Here is a 20,433-nt window from a genome sequence, read left to right on the forward strand (position 1 = left end):
AGCTGTGGCCTGTTTCTTGGCCCCACTCCAGGTGAACGTGATGTCACAGAAGAAAATCGATCTCTGGTGAATTGAGAAGTGCGCTGACCTGGTGAATGTATGTGGGTTCTGGTTGATGGTGTCATTTTGCTGACATCTCCTGGTGCACCTGGGAAACCATAGGTCATCATGATGGTGAATTTTATATTTCAAGTTGCCTGGACCTGTGGGTGCCCAGATTAACATTATTTCTGGGTGTGTCTGTGAGGGTGTTTCCATAAGACTAGCACTTGAATTGGTTGATTAAGTAAAGCAGGTTGCATTGCCAGTGTGGATGGCGCTCATCCAATCTGTTGAGGGCCAGATTAGAATGAAAAGTGGAGAAAGGAGGAATTCACTATTTTTCTTGCCTCACTTCCAAAGTTAGGACATCTTGTGTCATTGTTCCCACACTTGAGTTGACATCTATGTCCTCAACTCCCATGTTTTTCAGGCATTAGGACTTGAACCAAATTACACCATGGGCTTTTCTGGGTCTGCCAGCTTGCAGAAAGCAGACTGTGGGACTTCACTGACTGCATAATTGGCTGAGCCAATTTCTCATGATAAATTCTTCTGTATCTATATTTCTATCTGTCTCTTTCTACATACATCTGCTATGTTTCTCTTGATGACCCTGACTAATAGAGTCATATTTTCTAAATCAGTGGGGATGTGTGATAAGCATGTAACGTATTCAGTTTCCCAGATACTCATTTAGGTAACCTGGCTGGCCCTATATGCTAAATTCTCTCACATCACCCAGTTTTACACCCATGTTATCTTTCAAACAATGAAAATTTTGAAGAAGTCAATTGATCTTCTTTTGAAATCATTGTAGATCAGACGTGAGACAAAAGTGACAACTCTGTCATAATTCTACATGCATGTTAATAAAGAAAAACATTTATTAACCAAAATCAAGTTTTAGTTCAGAAACAAGGCTGTTTTTCATAGGTAATAGGAAATAGGAATGTGGACAGAATTTCTATGCTCCTATCCCTACTAATTGCCTCACTTCCTTAAGTAATCAGAGTGGAAACACAGCTCATAAAATGTGAGTATCAGCCGGGCGCGGTGGCTCACGCCTGTAATCCCAGCACTTTGGGAGGCCGAGACGGGCGGATCACGAGGTCAGGAGATCGAGACCATCCTGGCTAACATGGTGAAACCCCGTCTCTACTAAAAATACAAAAAACTAGCCGGGCGAGGTGGCGGGCGCCTGTAGTCCCAGCTACTTGGGAGGCTGAGGCAGGAGAATGGCGTGAACCCGGGAGGCGGAGCTTGCAGTGAGCTGAGATCCGGCCACTGCACTCCAGCCTGGACGACAGAGCAAGACTCCGTCTCAAAAAAAAAAAAAAAAAAAAAAAAAAAAAAATGTGAGTATCAGTTGGACTCAGTGGTGTGTATTTATAGACCCAACTACTGGGATGGTTAAGGCAAAAACATTGCTTGAGCCCACAACTTCAAGTCCATCCTGGGCCGCATAGGGAGACCTCATCTCTAAAAATGAACTAAGATGCTGGGTGCGATGGCTCAAGTCTGTAATCCTGTCAATTTCAGAGGCCATGTAGGGCGGATCACCTGAGGTCAGGAGTGTGAGACGAGCCTGGCCAACATGGTGAAACCCCATCTCTACTAATAATACAAAAATTAGCTGGGCTTGGCGGTGCATGCCTGTAGTCCCAGCTACTCGGGAGGTGGAGGCAGGAGAATTGCTTGAACCTGGGAGATGGAGGCTGCAGTGAGCCGAAATTGCACCACTGCACTCCAGCCTGAGAAAATAAATAAATAAAAATGAACCAAGAAAGAAACAAAAAGTCATTATCAGGCAAAATTGATTACAATGTTTAACCTAAACCCCTCTCCTCTTCTGTCTTCTGCCATGAAAATGGGGCCTTCTTTCCCTTTTGGAAAGTCAATTCACAGACATCTTGAAAGACGAAGCCTGTTGTTTTCTCTTTAAAATGCTTGATCTACTTGGATATCCTTGAATATTGAAGGCTACTCTGCTGGTGGGGTCTCATATTCATGAATCCCAAGTATAGTAATAATCTCTGCAAGGGTGTCTTTCCAAGGTGATGATTTTTCTGCTTGACCTTCCATTCAACCCCCACCTAAAGACATCTGCCCTGATATGGTCCCAATTATTAAAAAGTAAAACAAAGTGAAAACAGTAGCATTGTGAATTAACCTTCCTTCTGTGCTAGATTATACAGAATGTGTTAGAGCTGGTAGCTGAGAAAACTAGGATTTGTTTCCCTGGCGAGTAACAAAGACTCTCTATGAGAACGTACGTTTTGATAAATAAAAGTTTGTGACTTGGTTCAAGTAAGAAGGTTTCTGGGAGGATTCTCCAAAGCAGCATCTTCCTGAGGGAAAGTGACAAGAACATTCTATGGGGTGATGGAGAGGGGCAGAGAGAGAGTGTATCACCACATATAGAGGAGGAGTCCCAGTTGCCCAGACACAGTGAGTGATTCTGCCAGCACATAGTTCACATGTTATGGTAATGAGGCTCCTGACTGAGTGGAGACTTTAGCATGGTAATGAGGAAAGTTCATGCTGGTTTGTCTGTAAGTTGCTGGGTTATGCCAGGAGCTGGTTCCCACCAGCAAGCTTGTATAACAGGCTGATTGCTAAAGTTGGTTATATTCTTATAATCCCTGGAGACCCTCCCTGCCAGCTTACAGAACAATTAACTGCATTTACTCCTGCAAGACTTTCTGGAGATTTGATATTAAGAGAATTTTATAAAATCAGACATGGGAGGTTCAAGGAAGAGAAATGGACTCTTAGGGTCACGTCTTAGGAACATGCTGATGTGACCACTTAACTTCTCTAATGGTAGTCTCTGTGGTGCTGGCCTTGGGTCCAGGGCAATGAGAAAATCTTGGATGTCTACTGCAGAAGGGGTAGTGAGTTCAGCCAGGGTTTCCTGACGGTCAAGGACAGAATCCTCCTTGCTCTTGTTTGAATCGTCTCACTCCCTGGGAGAGGGCAGCTGCCTCTGACCTCAGCCCAATCCTCAACATGGGGATGGCAGGAAGATGATGTAGAAGTCACGGAGGGGCTGGAGAGAGGTCATGGCAACAGGGAGGGGAATAACATGGGGCTGCACCATGAGAGGATGATGGTGGAATTCACTGAGATTGGAAGACTCTTGTTTCCCTCTCCCTCAACCTGTGGTCCTTCACTGGGGCCTTGCTTCCACTCTTGTCTCCCAAATAGTTGAGTTCTGCACAGCAGCTGGACTGATCTTTAGGTAACATTATTCTTGTATGTAACATGCTTGATTTGTTCCCCATGGGGAACTTACTTTGTTCTTCCGTCTTCACAGGCATGAAGGGTCTGAACCTCATTAACTCCTATCATTAATACTCATGGCTATGATGATCTTGTCCTGACCAAACACCTTTTGTGCTTCTAACACACCGACACTGTATCCATTCAGGACCATTTTTTAAAACTGAAAATGTTTTATTACATTAAGTAATAAATACATACAAAGATGCAAACAGTTGTAGTCATTCTATTTCAGATGTTTTAATCAACTTCTTATAAACACAGAACCGAAAGTCTGCTTATAGCCTTGCTGTTTGTCAGGACTTTTGAACTGTCTTTCTCTTTGCTGGGATGATTCTCCACCTGGTGTCTGTATCACTGGCTGCTTTTCCTCCTGTTCAGATTTCATTCTCTGAGATAGGCTTTTCCTGGTTACACTCTGCCCTGTGACATCTGTGGCACATACAGAACCTCTATGTCGTGCTGCTCTGTGTAATTTTCTGTGTACGATGCTGTGTATTTTTCCTCCTGAAACTTAGCAAAATTTTGCATGCTTAGAACAATTTTGTATGTTTATTTTTATCCTTGTATAATGTGGCCCCAAAAGAGCAGTGACCTGTCTTGATCTGTGTTGCATCAACACTCCCTCAAACTGTGCCTGGAGCAAGGTAGCTACTCAGTAGATGTCTGCTCGATGAATGAATGAGTGAAGGAATGGATGACAGGAGAGGGGATGAAGTCACAATGTGGAGAGGGTGTGGGGGCAGGTGGGGACTGATCCCTCTGTCCTACGGTTTTAGAGACAAGGCATCCCTGACTGAGAAGATACCTGTGATCTGATACCTGAAGCGAGGAAGGTCCACCCCATCTTTCTTCACAGTAAACGTGGCTCCAGCTTTCAGTGTCCCACCTTCTTCTTCTGCTACTTTGAGGTGTTGGGAAGACTGCACTCACTTCCTGACATGCCCTGTTTTACCTCAAGGCAGTGGATTCTGTTGAGCACTGAGATTTCCCAAACCCAGTGTCTCTGTGCAGACTTTTAAGTTCACAGCCCCACCTTGGAGAAGCAAGATCTCAATGGCTTCTCCTGAGGAGAGACTTCAATATAGCTGCTGTCTGGTGCCAATGAGAGCAACTATTACTGACATGGAGTCATCCGAGGAATGGAAATTGCTATTTCTGAGAGTCTGGAAGAGGAGCAGAAATACAAAAGTCAGAAAACTCAGACTGAAGGACCAAGGTGCAGATCTGATGGCATCGTATCTCTGTTGTATTCTGACTCAGGCCGTTCAAAAAGACCCACTCTGTCCCCGGCACAATCACCTGAGTGCTGCACCTGTCCACAGCTTGCAAGAAAGGGCTTCCCCTTCCCGTTTCTCATGGATTCCTGTGTGAAACCCTGTAATGCAGGCCAGGGCAAGGGCTCTCATTATCCATTTCTTCTCTCTCTGGGTCTACAAATCCCTAATTCTCGAGGCTGTGCCCTACCTGACAGGTGTTGAATGAACCGTTTGACTCACCACTGGGGACAACTATGGAGGGCAGAATGGGCAGGGGGCAACTCACCTTCATGAGTGCTCCCACTTCCCCGTCCTCCTCCTTCCCCTTCCCCTTCTCACGTGACCAGCAGCTCCCCATCTCCAGGACATGGAAGTTTTGGAAATGATGGCCACCTCTCCTCCAGGCAGTATTACAATCTGTCCCTATTGCTGTCTGAACAATTTATCTCATTGCACATTTGACTCAAAACCTGGTTCCACCTGTAGTACAATTGCTGATAGCTGGAGATTTGATGTGCTCATTTAAAAGGAATATCGCACTGGGCGCGGTGGCTCATGTCTGTAATCCCAGCACTTTGGGAGGCCGAGACCGGCGGATCACGAGGTCAGGAGATTGAGACCATCCTGGCTAACACGGTGAAACCCCGTCTCTACTAAAAAACACAAAAAGAAAAAACCAAAAAAACTAGCTGGGCAAGGTGGTGGGCGCCTTAGTCCCAGCTACTCAGGAGGCTGAGGCAGGAGAATGGCGTAAACCTGGGAGGAGGAGCTTGCAGTAAGCTGAGATCCGGCCACTGCACTCTAGCCTGGGTGACAGAACGAGACTCCATCTCAAAAAAAAAAAAAAAAAAAAAAAAAAAAAAAAAAATCGCTGAGATTTAACTTTTTTTTTTTTTAAATCTTGGTTTCACCATATTTATATCATTCTTGAATTTTCTACTTTCTTCTTTGGTATTTTCTATCATAACGTTCAATTCTATCAAAATTTATCATTCATAAATCATAATGAAACACGTACATTTTCAACTTATTCACTGCAGCTCTTTTTTTCTTGGTCTAGAAATCATGTCAATAAAAACCATACTTGGACCATAAAGCATCAAATGGGACCTCAGTATCAAATTGGTCTCAATTCTGGAATACAACTAAAACAAGTGGAGATCTGTACACAAGTTACAGGTTGGTGTTGAGGGAGTGGTCAGTGGATGGAAAATTGCTTAGAGGAGATATCAAGGCGAGGGAGACCAATGCTCAGTTGACTCAATTGGATTTTTTTTAAGGCAGGCCTGGAATCAGGTATTACATGGAGGATGATGGGGGAATTAAGGAATTTGGTCAGATATTGAGGGTGAGAGGTTCATGATAAACACAAATTGCTAGAGAAGATTGTCACTAAAAGGCAGCAGAGCGGCTGACGAAGACACACAGACATTTCCAGATGAATTTGCAAAGCAGTTTATTGCAGAGTCCACAAGGGACTTCAGCTCAGGAAACCTGAAGGGATATGGAGACTGATGAGGACAGTTGCTGATACCCAAGGTACATGGAGGGATGGGATCTTGGCTATGATTGAGGAGCCTGGCAGATGAGTGATGATGAGGAGTGCTGATACAGGAGCTTAGATGATGGTATCCAGGTGAACTGGCACCACTGGATACCGTGGAGAATCCCGTGGATCTCTGCTTTCACATGCAACTACATAGAACCTCCGTCCTGGTCTGTCTGCATACCTGCAGGTTGAAACATTCTGTGCGCCTGGATTTATGAGGTCACAGTGGAGTAAAGGCACCCGGACTCTACTACAATGACAATTGTAGAGAGTACTGTTATGAGGGCAGCGTATACTTCGGTTATGACAAACATTAACTACGTTAGGAAAAGTTGTACGAAGAAAAGTATTTTGGTTTTTGCAACGCCCTTGATAATTATTTATTACCCGCATTGCAATGGTGCATCGAGGGGGTTTCATATTGATGTGCTGGATGGCAAACCACTGAGCCTTCGTAAACTGTGGCGGTCTGGCATGGAGTGAGCCCTCCACACCCATAAGCCCCAACAGAAGAAGCAGACAAATTTGGGAAGTGAACAATTTTGGAACCATGTTTCCTGTAAGAAAAGAAGAGAAGTAACTGCTCTCTGATCCAGTCTCGGCTATGACACACTCTGTAGTGTCTCAACCCACAGTCCCCTATGCTGCCACTCTGGGGTCCCATTTCCTTTTCTTCCTGTCCCCAGAGTGTGCCACATCTCCTAAGCACTAACTTCAGCTCACCTCTCCCTGAGGTGCTGCCCCGTCGCTGTCCCTCCTTTCCCAATTCTGGGGATTGTTGACTTACCCAATCTCTGAGCGGCAGCTCCTGTAAGAACTGATCCAGCTGGTTGTTCTGGGGTTCAGGCGCAGCTGGTCTCCCTTACTTGGAACTGTTTACATAAAGCATCTCCTGGTGGGTTGGGCCAGCAGAGCCAGGAGGGAGGGTCTGACTCTTGGTCATGCAGAAACCCACAGATTGACACATGGTCCACTTGTGCAATCAACCTTTTTATTTGATGACTTGGGTGAGCAACGGATACCCAAGGACAGCCATGCTGCTCTTTCTGCTCTAAGGACTCTAATTCCAAGTCATCCTGTGTAAGACAGAGTTTTGCTGGTTGGATTTGGACTCTGGATGAAAACTATACGCTGCCTGCAGATGGACCACAGATTTTGTAACTGTCCTCTGGCAGGCCCCTAAATGACTAAAGGACATGAAGGCAGGCATTGTAGTTAGAAGAAATAGAGCCACAAAGGGCTGTTTGCCCAGGAGGAAGCCAGCTTCCCTTTCATTTTAAATAATATCCTTGGTTCTCTTTCACACAAATGCTCTCCATCTCATCCACCACGCTTTGCTGGAAACTTGAGCTACTAATTTCTTGGGGTACAAGATTCTGTAGATAATTAAAACAATCTGCTCCACATATTTGAGGGAGTTTTTTCTTTACTCCTCTTGCATTGCATCCACTTTTTCTTAAGTCTTGCCCTCATTATTGCTTCTACTTTGCGTAAAGTTACACAGCCTAAAAACACATTGAGGAAAGTTGTAAAATCTGGCAGAGAATGTGCATTCAGGCATGAACATTTGGTGTCATGAAAGATTCCAACCTAGCACTGGGTATTCCTGTGTTCTTTTCAGCCTATGGTACTTTCTAAAAAACAATGTGTTCTGGGGTTGTCATTCATCTTCCTGATAGGTTTCATTTTGTGATATTAACAAGAAAATGTTTCTGTATTTACAAAATGAACATTAAAGACAGAGCACTGTATTCCTGAAAGTATAGAAGTCAAGTGTACAATTTGATACACAAAGCATCCACTTATTCTTGGCCCTCAGAGAAACACAGGAAAGTAATTGTAGACATATAATTGAATTACAGTATGATAGAGGTAATAGAACTTTTGTGAACATGATTTCACGGGGACACTGATGGTGAAGGAAATCAGTTGGCTTGAGAAACAAGGAAGACTTCCAAAAAAAGTTTCATTTCAGCATGGTCCTAAAGGCTAAGCAGGGGCTTTTCAGGGGCTTTAGGGAAGAGATGAGCATTCTGGGCACTGGGGGTGATGTTTGGAGATTGTACAGAGGTGGGAAGTGAATTGCAGGAGTAAGTCCTGGTACTAACAGATGTTAAATGTCTGGTCTAGCTTTGAGATTAGAAAATAGAAAGTAGACCCTTAAATGGTATCATATAATTTCCAGCCATTAATCTGCATAAGTTTTACTACCATCCAATTTTCCTGTCATTTAGAAATGCAATAATTTTATCACTGGAGTCCCTAGGTAAATGTGGACACAAAGGTGACCTGGTGAGGACTCAATGTGCAGCTAATAGTGCTCTGCCTTGAAGTCCTGCTCTAGCCGACATTCATTAGTAGCTTTATCATGAGGTGAAGATTTTTTTTTCATGTATATTGTGTGGAGATCATTTTTGTAGGTGATGAGAATGTCAAGGTGAATGATACGTAGAGTATCCCCTCTGTGATACTGACAGTCACACTGTGCATTCTTTTCAGCATACACAGTGCTATTTATAATGTTTGGTCTGGAAGATAAAACTTGACATTGGAATAGTTCACTAAAGGTTTTCATCACTGTCTTATCTTTAAAACTCACATGATGTTGGTTGGTGCACCGTTGGTGTTATATCAATTAGAGCTGAATAACAGCTGTGTCTGTGGAAAGCGCCCTAGCTCAGGGCCATTCTCTGACTCCATCTCTCCCTCCAGACTTTTATCCTATCTGTTCAGTGATGACAGCTGCCTGGCTCCTGGAGACATCTGTGCTTATGATGCATCAGACTTATTGAAGTGTCTTAAGAAATAGCTCAGACCATAACCTTCCCAATTTGCAACCATATTCACCCTTTACAATTGTGGAGGGTTTTTTTTTTTTTTTTTTTTTTTTGAGACGGAGTCTTGCTCTCGTCACCCAGGCTGGATTGCAGTGGCACGATCTGACTGCAACCTCCACCTCCCGAGTTCAAGTTATTCTCTTGCCTCAGCCTCCTGAGTAGCTGGGATTACAGGCTCTAAATACAACGCCTGCCTAATTTTTGTATTTTTAGTAGAGATGTGGTTTCACCATGTTGGCTAGGTTGGTCTCAAACTCTTGACCTCAGGAAATCCGTTCACCTTAGCCTTCCAAAGTGCTGGGATTATAGGTGTGAGCCACCACTCCTAGCCACTAAAATTGTATTCAGAACATGCTCATGAGGTTTTTCTGATTGTCCCTTGTGTAGATTTCCTGTGTACATTTCCAACTACCTTCGTTTGCCGGCAGAACTAAAACAAATAATCTACTTTGATATTTATGACTTTGAGAGAACACTGTTTTACATAAAGCAGGAATAAAGTGTAAGCCAACATTAAAGAAAATTCTATGTTATGTTCTCTGTAATCGAAACAAAATTCTTTGTAACTTCAGTATGATTTTGTCTTTAACAGACACAAGGCACTTCACCCGGGCTCTTTATTTTATTGGCATAACTTGTCTTGCAGCCTAATTTAATGACACATTTTCAGACCTGATCCACACTTCCCCTGAGAGGAATAGTCAGAATTATGGCCCAGTATTAACTCATTTTTTGGAAACCAATGAACATTGTAAACTATTGTCCCAGGCAAAGACTTCTGCATTTGTGGTAAAAACCACCATTGAGTACACCAGATTGATCAATGTCTTTTTTTGCATAGCATTTATGTGCAAAAATGTAATGTTCAATGCTTGCAATTTCTTCAGCCCCAGGGTACCCTTGCAATATTTGCTCTTAACTTGCTGACAGGGGGTATCAAACCATCAATACCTTCCTGCACACAGATTTCCCTAATGCAGCAGTGGCTATCTATGGGAAAGACAATGCACACTATTTAGTACGTTGGTGCAAAAGTAATTGCAATTTTTGCCATTAAAAGTAATACAAGATTGTCATAATAATATGGTGCTGGTTAATTAAATTGCACCAAATGGAATAATGTTTTACTTACCTAAGTTCTAAAGATATTTGGTGTACTGAGCTCTTCCTGGTCTCTGGAACTGCAGAGAGGTGCCCCTAGACCTTCCTTCTTGCGTGGGGCCTCCTGCATATCTCCTCTGAAAGCCATTGAATAAGTAGATCTGACACCTTTGATCCAGTTTCTGGTATGCAAGAGGGAAGAACTAAGCCTTTCTTCTTTTTCCTCAACTGTAAAAAGTTCTTTCCCTATCTGGAAAGGGAAGAAATGGAAATAGAGCTCAGATGGAATTATGGAGAGGTTTGTCTTAGGAGGGATGAAAGAAAGTGTGTTTCCTAAGAAACAGAAAAACTGCATTCATGTCGCATTGCATATTTTAAAAATTTTTTTTTTCCTTTTTTTTTTTTTTTTTGAGATGAAGTGTCACTCTGTTGCCCAGTCTGGAATGCAGTGGCGCCCTTAGCTCACTTCTAACTCCACCTCTTGGATTCAAAGGGTTCTCCTTCCTCAGCCTCCCGAGTATCTGGGATTACAGGTGTGCGCCACCACACCCAGCTAATTTTTGTAGAGACAGGGTTTCACCATGTTGGCCAGGTTGGTCTTGAACTCCTGTCCTCAGGTGATTTGCAAGCCTCGGCCTCCCAAAGTACTAGGATTACAGGCCTAAGCCACTGCGCCTGGCCTTATTTCTGTTTATTGATACAGATTAGGGGTACATATTTTCAGGGTACATGTGATAATTTAATACATTCATATAATATGTAAAGATCACATCAGGGAAATTGGGATAACCATTACCTTAAATATTTGCTGCTTCTTTACATTAGAAACATTCAAATTATTCTCTTCTAGCTATTTTGAAGTGTACAGTGGATTTACACTAACTATAGTCATCCTCCTAATCTATCAAACACCAGGTCTTATTTTTTATATCATTTCTTATATTTGTACCCATTAAGCAACCTCTCTTTATCCCCATTGCATTTTGAGCACATAGATGCATTTGCTGAGATTTCAGAGCTCACTGGAAATTAATTATTATATAGGTTAGTGTCTCTGTAAATCAGTCTGTTATATAAGTTTTGTATCACAGTGATGTCAAGTATAAATTGTGTATAGTCTTGTCCAGATACCAGCTCTGACTTTTTCTTTTTCTTTTCTTTTCTTTTTTTTTCTTTTTTTGAGACGGAGTCTCGCTCTGTGGCCCAGGCTGGAGTGCAGTGGCGCGATCTTGGCTCACTTCAAGCTTCGCCTCCCAGGTTCACCCATTCTCCTGCCTCAGCCTCCCTAGTAGCTGGGACTACAGGCGCCTGCCAACACGCCCAGCTAATTTTCTGTATTTTTAGTAGGGACGGGGTTTCACCGTGTTAGCCAGGATGGTTTTTATCTCCTGACCTCATAATCTGCCCACCTCGGCCTCCCAAAGTGCTGGGATTACAGGCGTGAGCCACCGCGCCTGGCCAGCTCTGACTTTTTCCATTTGAGACTCTTACTGTAAGAGCTGTCCATGGCCAGGTGCGGTGACTCATACCTGTAATCCCAGTACTTTGGAAGGCAGAGGCGAAGGGATCACTTCAGGTGAGGAGTTTGAGATCAGCCTGCCAACATGGCAAAAACCCATCTCTACCAAAAACACAAAAATTATCCAGGCACGGTGGTGTGCACCTGTAACCCCAGCTATTCAGGAGGCTGAGGTAGGAGGATTGCTTGAACCCTGGAGTCAGAGGCTGCAGTGAGCCGATATCACACCACTGCCCTCCAGCCTGGGATACAGAGCGAGACTCCCTTCTCAAAAAGAAAAGAAAAGAAAAAAAAAAAGGAATTGGATGGTTACTCATCCTCTCTATGCCTCTGTTTCATAATCTGTAAAATACAACAACACATACATTGATTTGTAGGGGAAATTCAATGTGGTAAGTTGTGTGTGTGTGTGCACGAAATAATGAAACATGTAGCATAAAACATTGCAAAAGGAAAAAGAAATCTTCGTAAGGACAATCAGTCTTAAGCCTCAAGGTGTTAGTGTAGTATCTGTTACCGCACTATCCCCTCTGTGGTGTTTGCAATAAGACAGTATGCTTGTTTCTTTTCCTTACTCCCCAAAGTGAAGGCATTAGAACTAGAAATCAGGGTTTTGTCCCATGGTACTGGGATTACAGGCATGAGCCACCATGCCCAGTCCCAGCTAGTTCTTTATAGCAGTGTGAAAACAGATCGACACAGTACACAAGAACACATCCCTGTGCTGGGAGGGTGGCATACCCCAACTCCACAGGGACAGAAGATCCGGCACTTAGGACCCTTCCAAGCCTTGTGCCATTATCTCCCTCTCTGTACCTTTAGTATGGCCTTTATGATAGATGTGTAAACCTAAGTAAAGTGTTTCCCTGGGCTCTGTGAGCCATTCTAGCAAATGATCAAACTGAGGAGGAAGTCACGGGATCCTCCAAACTGTAGCTTATTGGTCAAAGGCACAGATAATGATCTGCTACTTGAGACTGCTAGTCTTGTGGGATGGAGCCCTTAACCTGTGGGGTCTGCATTCACTCCAGTTAGTGTCACCATCGAATTGAATTGTAGGATACCCAGCTGGAATCGGTTGCTGGAAGAAAGCACCTCCCACCTTTGGTGGTCAGAAGTGTGAGTGTGAGTATGAAGGAGAAGAGCTGATGTTTCCTCGATTGGGAGAAAGAAATTTCTGTTGTTTCAGAGACTCATTTGTGGTATTTTGTTATAGGAGCCTGGGTAGATTATTCCAGTGGCCTACACCATTCTTCTTTCTCATTAACAATATATTTTGGTAATATTCCATGCCAGTAGCAAGAGATTAACTGTACTTTTTGGATTAAAAAAATGCTGCATAAAATTCATTGTAAAGATACACAATCCAATTTAACCAGTTCAGCAGGATATGTTATTTGTTTCTAATTTTACTATTTTAAACAATTCTGAATGGTATATTCTGAATGAAAGACCAACACCGAACCCCATACATTTGCTATTGCATTGTGGTTAACAAGTCACGCATGTACTATCTGTGTTCCTAGGAACTGCTGTACTGAGGCTCCTGCACATCTGTGAAGTGTGGGAGCTGTGGGTGAAAAGAGTAAATCCTTCCAGTTGCACGTGTGTGTCACTTAACCAAGGAATCCTGGGGAAGTAAAAGTTGTCACCATAAGATATCAACTGTAGTGGAAGAATGTCTCTGTCATTGTCTGTAATGAAAAATCTGGTAACATCTGTGCACTCAGATTCAGAGTTATTGGGTTAGTGCTTAATACCAGAAAGGGTGAACTTAATCCCTATTTGTATATGTGGAGGAAAAACATAGACAGTGGGATGGGTAACTGACTTTTTTCATTTTCATTTTGAGTCTCTTTGCCTTTTAGATAACTGCTTATTACCAAAGGATTTTGGCAAATTCTTCTCTCATTTGTAAAAAAGCAAATAAAGAATCCTTTCTTTCTGATGATTAGCTGTGGCCTGTTTCTTGGCCCCACTCCGGGTGAACGTGATGTCACAGAAGAAAATGAATCTCTGGTGAACTGAGAAGTGCACTGACCTGGTGAATGTATGTGGGTTCTTGTTGATGGTGTCATTTTGGTAACATCTCCTGGTGCACCTGGGAAACCATAGGTCATCATGATGGTGAATTTTATATTTCAAGTTGCCTGGACCTGTGGGTGCCCAGATTAACATTATTTCTGGGTGTGTCTGTGAGGGTGTTTCCATAAGACTAGCACTTGAATTGGTTGATTAAGTAAAGCAGGTTGCATTGCCAGTGTGGATGGCGCTCATCCAATCTGTTGAGGGCCAGATTAGAATGAAAAGTGGAGAAAGGAGGAATTCACCATTTTTCTTGCCTCACTTCCAAAGTTAGGACATCTTGTGTCATCGTTCCCACACTTGAGTTGACATCTATGTCCTCAACTCCCATGTTTTTCAGGCATTAGGACTTGAACCGAATTATACCATGGGCTTTTCTGGGTCTGCCAGCTTGCAGAAAGCAGACTGTGGGACTTCACCGACTGCGTAATTGGCTGAGCCAATTTCTCATGATAAATCCTTCTGTATCTATATTTCTATCTGTTTCTTTCTACATACATCTGCTATGTTTCTCTTGACGATCCTGACTAATAGAGTCATATTTTCTAAATCAGTGGGGATGTGTGAGAAGCATGTAACGTACTCAGTTTCCCAGATCTTCATTTGGGTAACCTGGCTGGCCCTATATGCTAAATTCTCTCACATCACCCAGTTTTTTTTTTTTTTTTTTTTTTTTTTTTTTGAGACGGAGTCTGGCTCTGTCGCCCAGGCTGGAGTGCAGTGGCCGGATCTCAGCTCACTGCAAGCTCTGCCTCCCGGGTTTACGCCATTCTCCTGCCTCAGCCTCCTGAGTAGCTGGGACTACAGGCGCCCGCCACCTCGCCTGGCTAGTTTTTTGTATTTTTTTAATAGAGACAGGGTTTCACCGTGTTAGCCAGGATGGTCTTGATCTCCTGACCTCGTGATCCACCCGTCTCGGCCTCCCAAAGTGCTGGGATTACGGGCTTGAGCCACCGCACCCGGCCAACATCACCCAGTTTTACATCCATGATATCTTTCAAACAATGAAAATTTTGAAGAAGTCAATTGATCTTCTTTTGAAATCATTGTAGATCAGACGTGAGACAAAAGTGACAACTCTGTCATAATTCTACATGCATATTAATAAAGAAAAACATTTATTGACCAAAATTAAGTTTTAGTTCAGAAACAAGGCTGTTTTTCATAGGTAATAGGAAATAGGAATGTAGACAGAATTTCTATGCTCCTATCCCTACTAATTGCCTCACTTCCTTATGTAATCAGAGTGGAAACACAGCTCATAAAATGTGAGTATCAGCTGGACTCAGTGGTGTGTATTTATAGACCCAACTACTGGGATGGTTAAGGCAAAAACATTGCTTGAGCCCACAACTTCAAGTCCATCCTGGGCCGCATAGGGAGACCTCATCTCTAAAAATGAACTAAGGGTGCTGGGTGCGATGGCGCAAGTCTGTAATCCTAGCAATTTGGGAGGCCAAGTAGGGCGGATCACCTGAGGTCAGGAGTGTGAGACGAGCCTGGCCAACATGGTGAAACCCCGTCTCTACTAATAATACAAAAATTAGCTGGGCTTGGCGGTGCATGCCTGTAGTCCCAGTTACTCGGGAGGCGGAGGCAGGAGAATTGCTTGAACCTGGGAGATGGAGGCTGTAGTGTGCCGAAATTGCACCACTGCACACCAGCCTAGGAAAATAAATAAATAAATAAATAAATAGATAAATAAATAAATAAATAAATATGATCCAAGAAAGAAGCAAAAAGCCATTAATAGGCGAAACTGATTACAATGTTTAGCCTAAACATCTCTCCTCTTCTGTCTTCTGCCCTTAAATGGGGCCTTCTTTCCCTTTTGGAAAGTCAATTCGCGGATATCTTGAAAGACAAAGCCTGTTGATTTTTCATTACAATGCTTGATCTACTCGGATATCCTTGAACACTGCAGGCTACTCTGCTGGTGTGGTCTCATATTCATGAATCCCAAGTGCAGTCGTAATCTCTGCAACGGTATCCTTCCAAGGTGATGATTTGTCTCCTTGACCTTCCATTCAACCCCCACCTAAAGACATCTGCCCTGATGTGTTCCCAATTATTAAAAAGTAAAACAAAGTGAAAACAATAGCATTGTGAATTAACCTTCCTTCTGTGCTAGACTTTACAGAATGTGTTAGAGCTGGTAGCTGAAAAAAACAGGGTTTGTTTCCCTGGCGAGTAACAAAGACTCTCTATGAGAATGTATGTTTTGATAAATAAAAGTTTTGTGACTTGGTTCAAGTAAGAAGGCCACTGGGAGTATTCTCCAAAGCAGCGTCTTCCTGAGGAAAGTGACAAGAACATTCTATGGGGTGATGGAGAGGGGCAGAGAGAGGGTGTATCATCACATATAGAGGAGGAGTCCCAGTTGCCCAGACACAGTGAGTGATTCTGCTAGCACATAGTTCACATGTTATGGTAATGAGGCTCCTGACTGAGTGGAGACTTTAGCATGGTAATGAGGAAAGTTCATGCTGATTTGTCTGTAAGTTGCTGGGTTATGCCAGGAGCTGGTTCCCACCAGCAAGCTTGTATAACAGGCTGATTGCTAAAGTTGGTTATATTCTTATAATCCCTGGAGACCCTCCCTGCCAGCTTACAGAACAATTAACTGCATTTACTCCTGCAAGACTTTCTGGAGATTTGATATTAAGAGAATTTTATAAAATCAGACATGGGAGGTTCAAGGAAGAGAAATGGACTCTTAGGGTCACGTCTTAGGAACATGCTGATGTGACCACTTAACTTCTCTAATGGTAGTCTCTGTGGTGCTGGCCTTGGGTCCAGGGCAATGAGAAAATCTTGGATGTCTACTGCAGAAGGGGTAGTGACTACAGCCAGGGCTTCCTGATGGTCAAGCATAGAATCCTCCTTGCTCTTGTTTGAATCGTCTCACTCCCTGGGAGAGGGCAGCTGCCTCTGACCTCAGCCCAATCCTCAACATGGGGATGGCAGGAAGATGATGTAAAAGGCATGGAGGGGCTGGAGAGAGGCCATGGCAACAGGGAGGGGAATAACATGGGGCTGCACCATGAGAGGATGATGGTGGAATTCACTGAGATTGGAAGACTCTTGTTTCCCTCTCCCTCAACCTGTGGTCCTTCACTGGGGCCTTGCTTCCACTCTTGTCTCCCAAATAGTTGAGTTCTGCACAGCAGCTGGACTGATCTTTAGGTAACATTATTCTTGTATGTAACATGCTTGATTTGTTCCCCATGGGGAACTTACTTTGTTCTTCCGTCTTCACAGGCATGAAGGGTCTGAACCTCATTAACTCCTATCATTAATACTCATGGCTATGATGATCTTGTCCTGACCAAACACCTTTTGTGCTTCTAACACACCGACACTGTATCCATTCAGGACCATTTTTTAAAACTGAAAATGTTTTATTACATTAAGTAATAAATACATACAAAGATGCAAATAATTGTAGTCATTCTATTTCAGATGTTTTAATCAACTTCTTATAAACACAGAACCGAAAGTCTGCTTATAGCCTTGCTGTTTGTCAGGACTTTTGAATTGTCTTTCTCTTTGCTGGGATGATTCTCCACCTGGTGTCTGCATGACTTGCTGCTTTTCCTCCTGTTCAGATTTCATTCTCTGAGATGGGTCTTTCCTGGTGACACTCTGCCCTGTGACGTCTGTGGCACATACAGAACCTCTATATGGTGCTGCTCTGTGTAATTTTCTGTGTACGATGCTGTGTATTTTTCCTCCTGTCACTTAGCAAAATTTTGCATGCTTAGAACAATTTTGTATGTTTATTTTTATCCTTGTATAATGTGACCCCAAAAGAGCAGTGACCTGTCTTGGTCTGTGTTGCATCAGCACTACCTCAAACTGTGCCCGGAGCAAGGTATCTACTCAGTAGATGTCTGCTGGATGAATGAATGAAGTGAAGGAATGGATGACAGGAGAGGGGATGAAGTCACAATGTGGAGAGGGTGTGGGGGCAGGTGGGGACTGATCCCTCTGTCCTACGGTTTTAGAGACAAGGCATTCCTGACTGAGAACACACCTGTGATCTGGTACCTGAAGCGAGGAAGGTTAACTCCACCTTTCTTCACAGCAAACGTGTCTCCAGTTTTCAGTGTCCCACCTTCTCCTTCTGCTATTTTGAGGTGTTAGGAAGACTGCACTCACTTCCTGACAGGCCCTATTTTACCTCGAGGCAGTGGATTCTGTTGAGCACTGAGATTTCCCAAACCCAGTGTCTCTGTGCAAACTTTTAAGTTCACAGCCCCACCTTGGAGAAGCAAGATCTCAATGGCTTCTCCCGAGGAGAGACTTCAATACAGCTGCTGTCTGGTGCCATGAGAGTCACTATTACTGACATAAAGTCATCTGAGGAATAGAAATTGCTGTTTCTGAGAATCTGGAAGAGGAGCAGAAATACAGAAGTCAGAAAACTCAGACTGAAGGACCAAGGTGCAGATCTGATGGCATCGTATCTCTGTTGTATTCTGACTCAGGCCATTCAAAAAGACCCACTCTGTCCCCGGCACAATCACTTGAGTGTTGCACCTGTCCACAGCTTCCAAGAAAGGGCTTCCCCTTCCTGTTTCTCATGGATTCCTGAGTGAATGAAGCCTTGTAATGGAGGCCAGGGCAAGGGCTCTCATTATCCATTTCTTCTCTCTCTGGGTCTACAAATCCCTAATTCTCGAGGCTGTGCCCTACCTGACAGGTGTTGAATGAACCGTTTGACTCACCACTGGGGACAACTATGGAGGGCAGAATGGGCAGGGGGCAACTCACCTTCATGAGTGCTCCCACTTCCCCGTCCTCCTCATTCCCCTTCCCCTTCCCATGTGACCAGCAGCTCCCCATCTCTAGGACATGGAAGTTTTGGAAATGATGGCCACCTCTCCTCCAGGCAGTATTACAATCTGTCCCTATTGCTGTCTGAACAATTTATCTCATTGCACATTTGACTCAAACCCTGGTTCCACCTGCAGTACAAATGCTGATAGCTGGAGATTTGATGTGCTCATTTAAAAGAAGTATCTCTGAGACTAAACTTGTTTTTATCTTGGTTTCACCATATTTATAGCATTCTTGACTTTTTCTACTTTTTTTTTTGTTTTCTATCCTAACATTCAATTCTATCAAAATTTATCATTCGTAAATCATAATGAAACATCTGCATTTTCAGCTTATTCACTGCAGCTCTTTTTTTCTTGGTATAGAAATCATGTCAATAAAAACCATAGTTGGACCATAAAGCATCAAATGGGACCTCAGTATCAAATTGGTCTCAATTCTGGAATACAACTAAAACAAGTGGAGATCTGTACACAAGTTACAGGTTGGTTTTGGGGGAGCAGTCAGTGGATGGAAAATTGCTTAGAGGAGATATCAAGGCTAGGGAGACCAATGCTAAGTTGACTCAATTGGATAATTTTTTGAGGCAGGCCTGGAATCAGGTATCACATGGAGGCCGATGGGGGAATTAAGGAATTTGGTCAGATATTAAGGGTGAGAGATTCATGAAAAACCCATATCGCTAGAGCAGAGTTTCACTAAATGACAGCAGAGCGGCCGACGAAGACACACAGACATTTCCAGATGAATTTGCACAGCAGCTTGTTGGCGGTTCACAAGGCACTTCAGTTCAGGAAACCTGAAGGGGTATGGAGACTGATGAGGACAGATGCTGATACCCAGGGTACATGGAGGGATTGGATCTTGGCTATGATTGAGGAGCTTGGCAGATGAGTGATGATGAGGAGTGCTGATACAGGAGCTTAGATGATTCTGTCCAGGAGTACTGGAACCACTGGATACTGTGGAGGATCCCGTGGATCTCTGTTTTCACATGCAACTACATAGAAACTCTGTCCTTGTCTGTCTGCATACTCACAGGTTGAAATATTCTGTGCACCTCTATTTATGTGTTTACACTGGAGTAAAGGCACCCGGACGCTACTACAATGACAATTTTGGAGAGTTCTGTTATGAAGGCAGGGTATACTTGGGTTACGACAAACATTAACTACATTTGCAAAAGTTGTACGAAGAAAAGTATTTTGCTTTTCGCAACACCGTTGATACTTGTTAATTACCCGCATTGCAATATTGCATGAAGGGGGGTTCATATTGATGTGCTGGATGGCAAACCACTGAGCCTTCGTAAACTCTGGGGGTCTGGCATGGAGTGAGCCCTCCACACCCATAAGCCCCAACAGAAGAAGCAGACAAATTTGGGAAGTGAACAATTTTGGAATCATGTTTCCTGTAAGAAAAGAAGAGAAGTAACTACTCCCTGATCCGGTCTCGGCTATGACACACTCTGTAGTGTGTCAACCCACAGGCCCTTCTCCTGCCACTCTGGGGTCCCATTTCCTTTTTCTTCCTGTCCCCAGAGTGTGCCACATCTCCTAAGCACTAACTTCAGCTCACCTCTCCCTGAGGTGCTGCCCCGTCACTGTCCCTCCTTTCCCAGCTCTGGGGATTGTTGACTTACCCAGTCTCTGAGCGGCAGCTCCTGTGAGAACTGATCCAGCTGGTTGTTCTGGGGTTCAGGGGCAGCTGGTCTCCCTTACTTGGAACTGTTTAAATAAAGCATCTCCTGGTGGGTTGGGCCAGCAGAGCCAGGAGGGAGGGTCTGACTCTTGGTCATGCAGAAACCCACAGATTGACACATGGTCCACTTGTGCAATCAGCCTTTTTATTTGATGACTTGGGTGAGCAACGGATACCCAAGGACAGCCCTGTTGCTCTTTCTGCTCTAAGGACTCT

General features: G+C 43.6%; 2 protein-coding genes across 2 annotated transcripts; both read right to left on the minus strand.

The window, feature by feature from the left end:
* Window positions 1-6,022: 6,022 nt before the first annotated feature.
* RNASE3 (ribonuclease A family member 3) lies at window positions 6,023-6,966 on the minus strand. The gene is made up of 2 exons (XM_030931064.1): window positions 6,920-6,966; window positions 6,023-6,689 (listed from the first exon to the last, which is right to left on the minus strand). Exon 2 carries the CDS (start codon window positions 6,682-6,684, stop codon window positions 6,202-6,204), a length of 483 nt encoding a protein of 160 aa, XP_030786924.1. The 5' UTR covers window positions 6,685-6,689; window positions 6,920-6,966; the 3' UTR covers window positions 6,023-6,201.
* A 12,024-nt stretch (window positions 6,967-18,990) lies between these two features.
* On the minus strand, window positions 18,991-20,205 carry LOC115897635 (eosinophil cationic protein-like). Its single transcript, XM_030931065.1, has 2 exons — window positions 20,159-20,205; window positions 18,991-19,927 (listed from the first exon to the last, which is right to left on the minus strand). The coding sequence occupies exon 2, from the start codon at window positions 19,920-19,922 to the stop codon at window positions 19,440-19,442; it is 483 nt and encodes a 160-aa protein (XP_030786925.1). The 5' UTR covers window positions 19,923-19,927; window positions 20,159-20,205; the 3' UTR covers window positions 18,991-19,439.
* Between the last annotated feature and the right edge of the window lie 228 nt (window positions 20,206-20,433).

Source organism: Rhinopithecus roxellana, chromosome 5 (assembly GCF_007565055.1).
Source record: "Rhinopithecus roxellana isolate Shanxi Qingling chromosome 5, ASM756505v1, whole genome shotgun sequence".
Taxonomy (NCBI): Eukaryota; Metazoa; Chordata; class Mammalia; order Primates; family Cercopithecidae; genus Rhinopithecus; species Rhinopithecus roxellana.

Bases quoted from the DNA above. Each gene is read 5' to 3' on its own strand.
- RNASE3 (XM_030931064.1), bottom strand. From the start codon at position 6,684: ATGGTTCCAAAATTGTTCACTTCCCAAATTTGTCTGCTTCTTCTGTTG.
- LOC115897635 (XM_030931065.1), bottom strand. From the start codon at position 19,922: ATGATTCCAAAATTGTTCACTTCCCAAATTTGTCTGCTTCTTCTGTTG.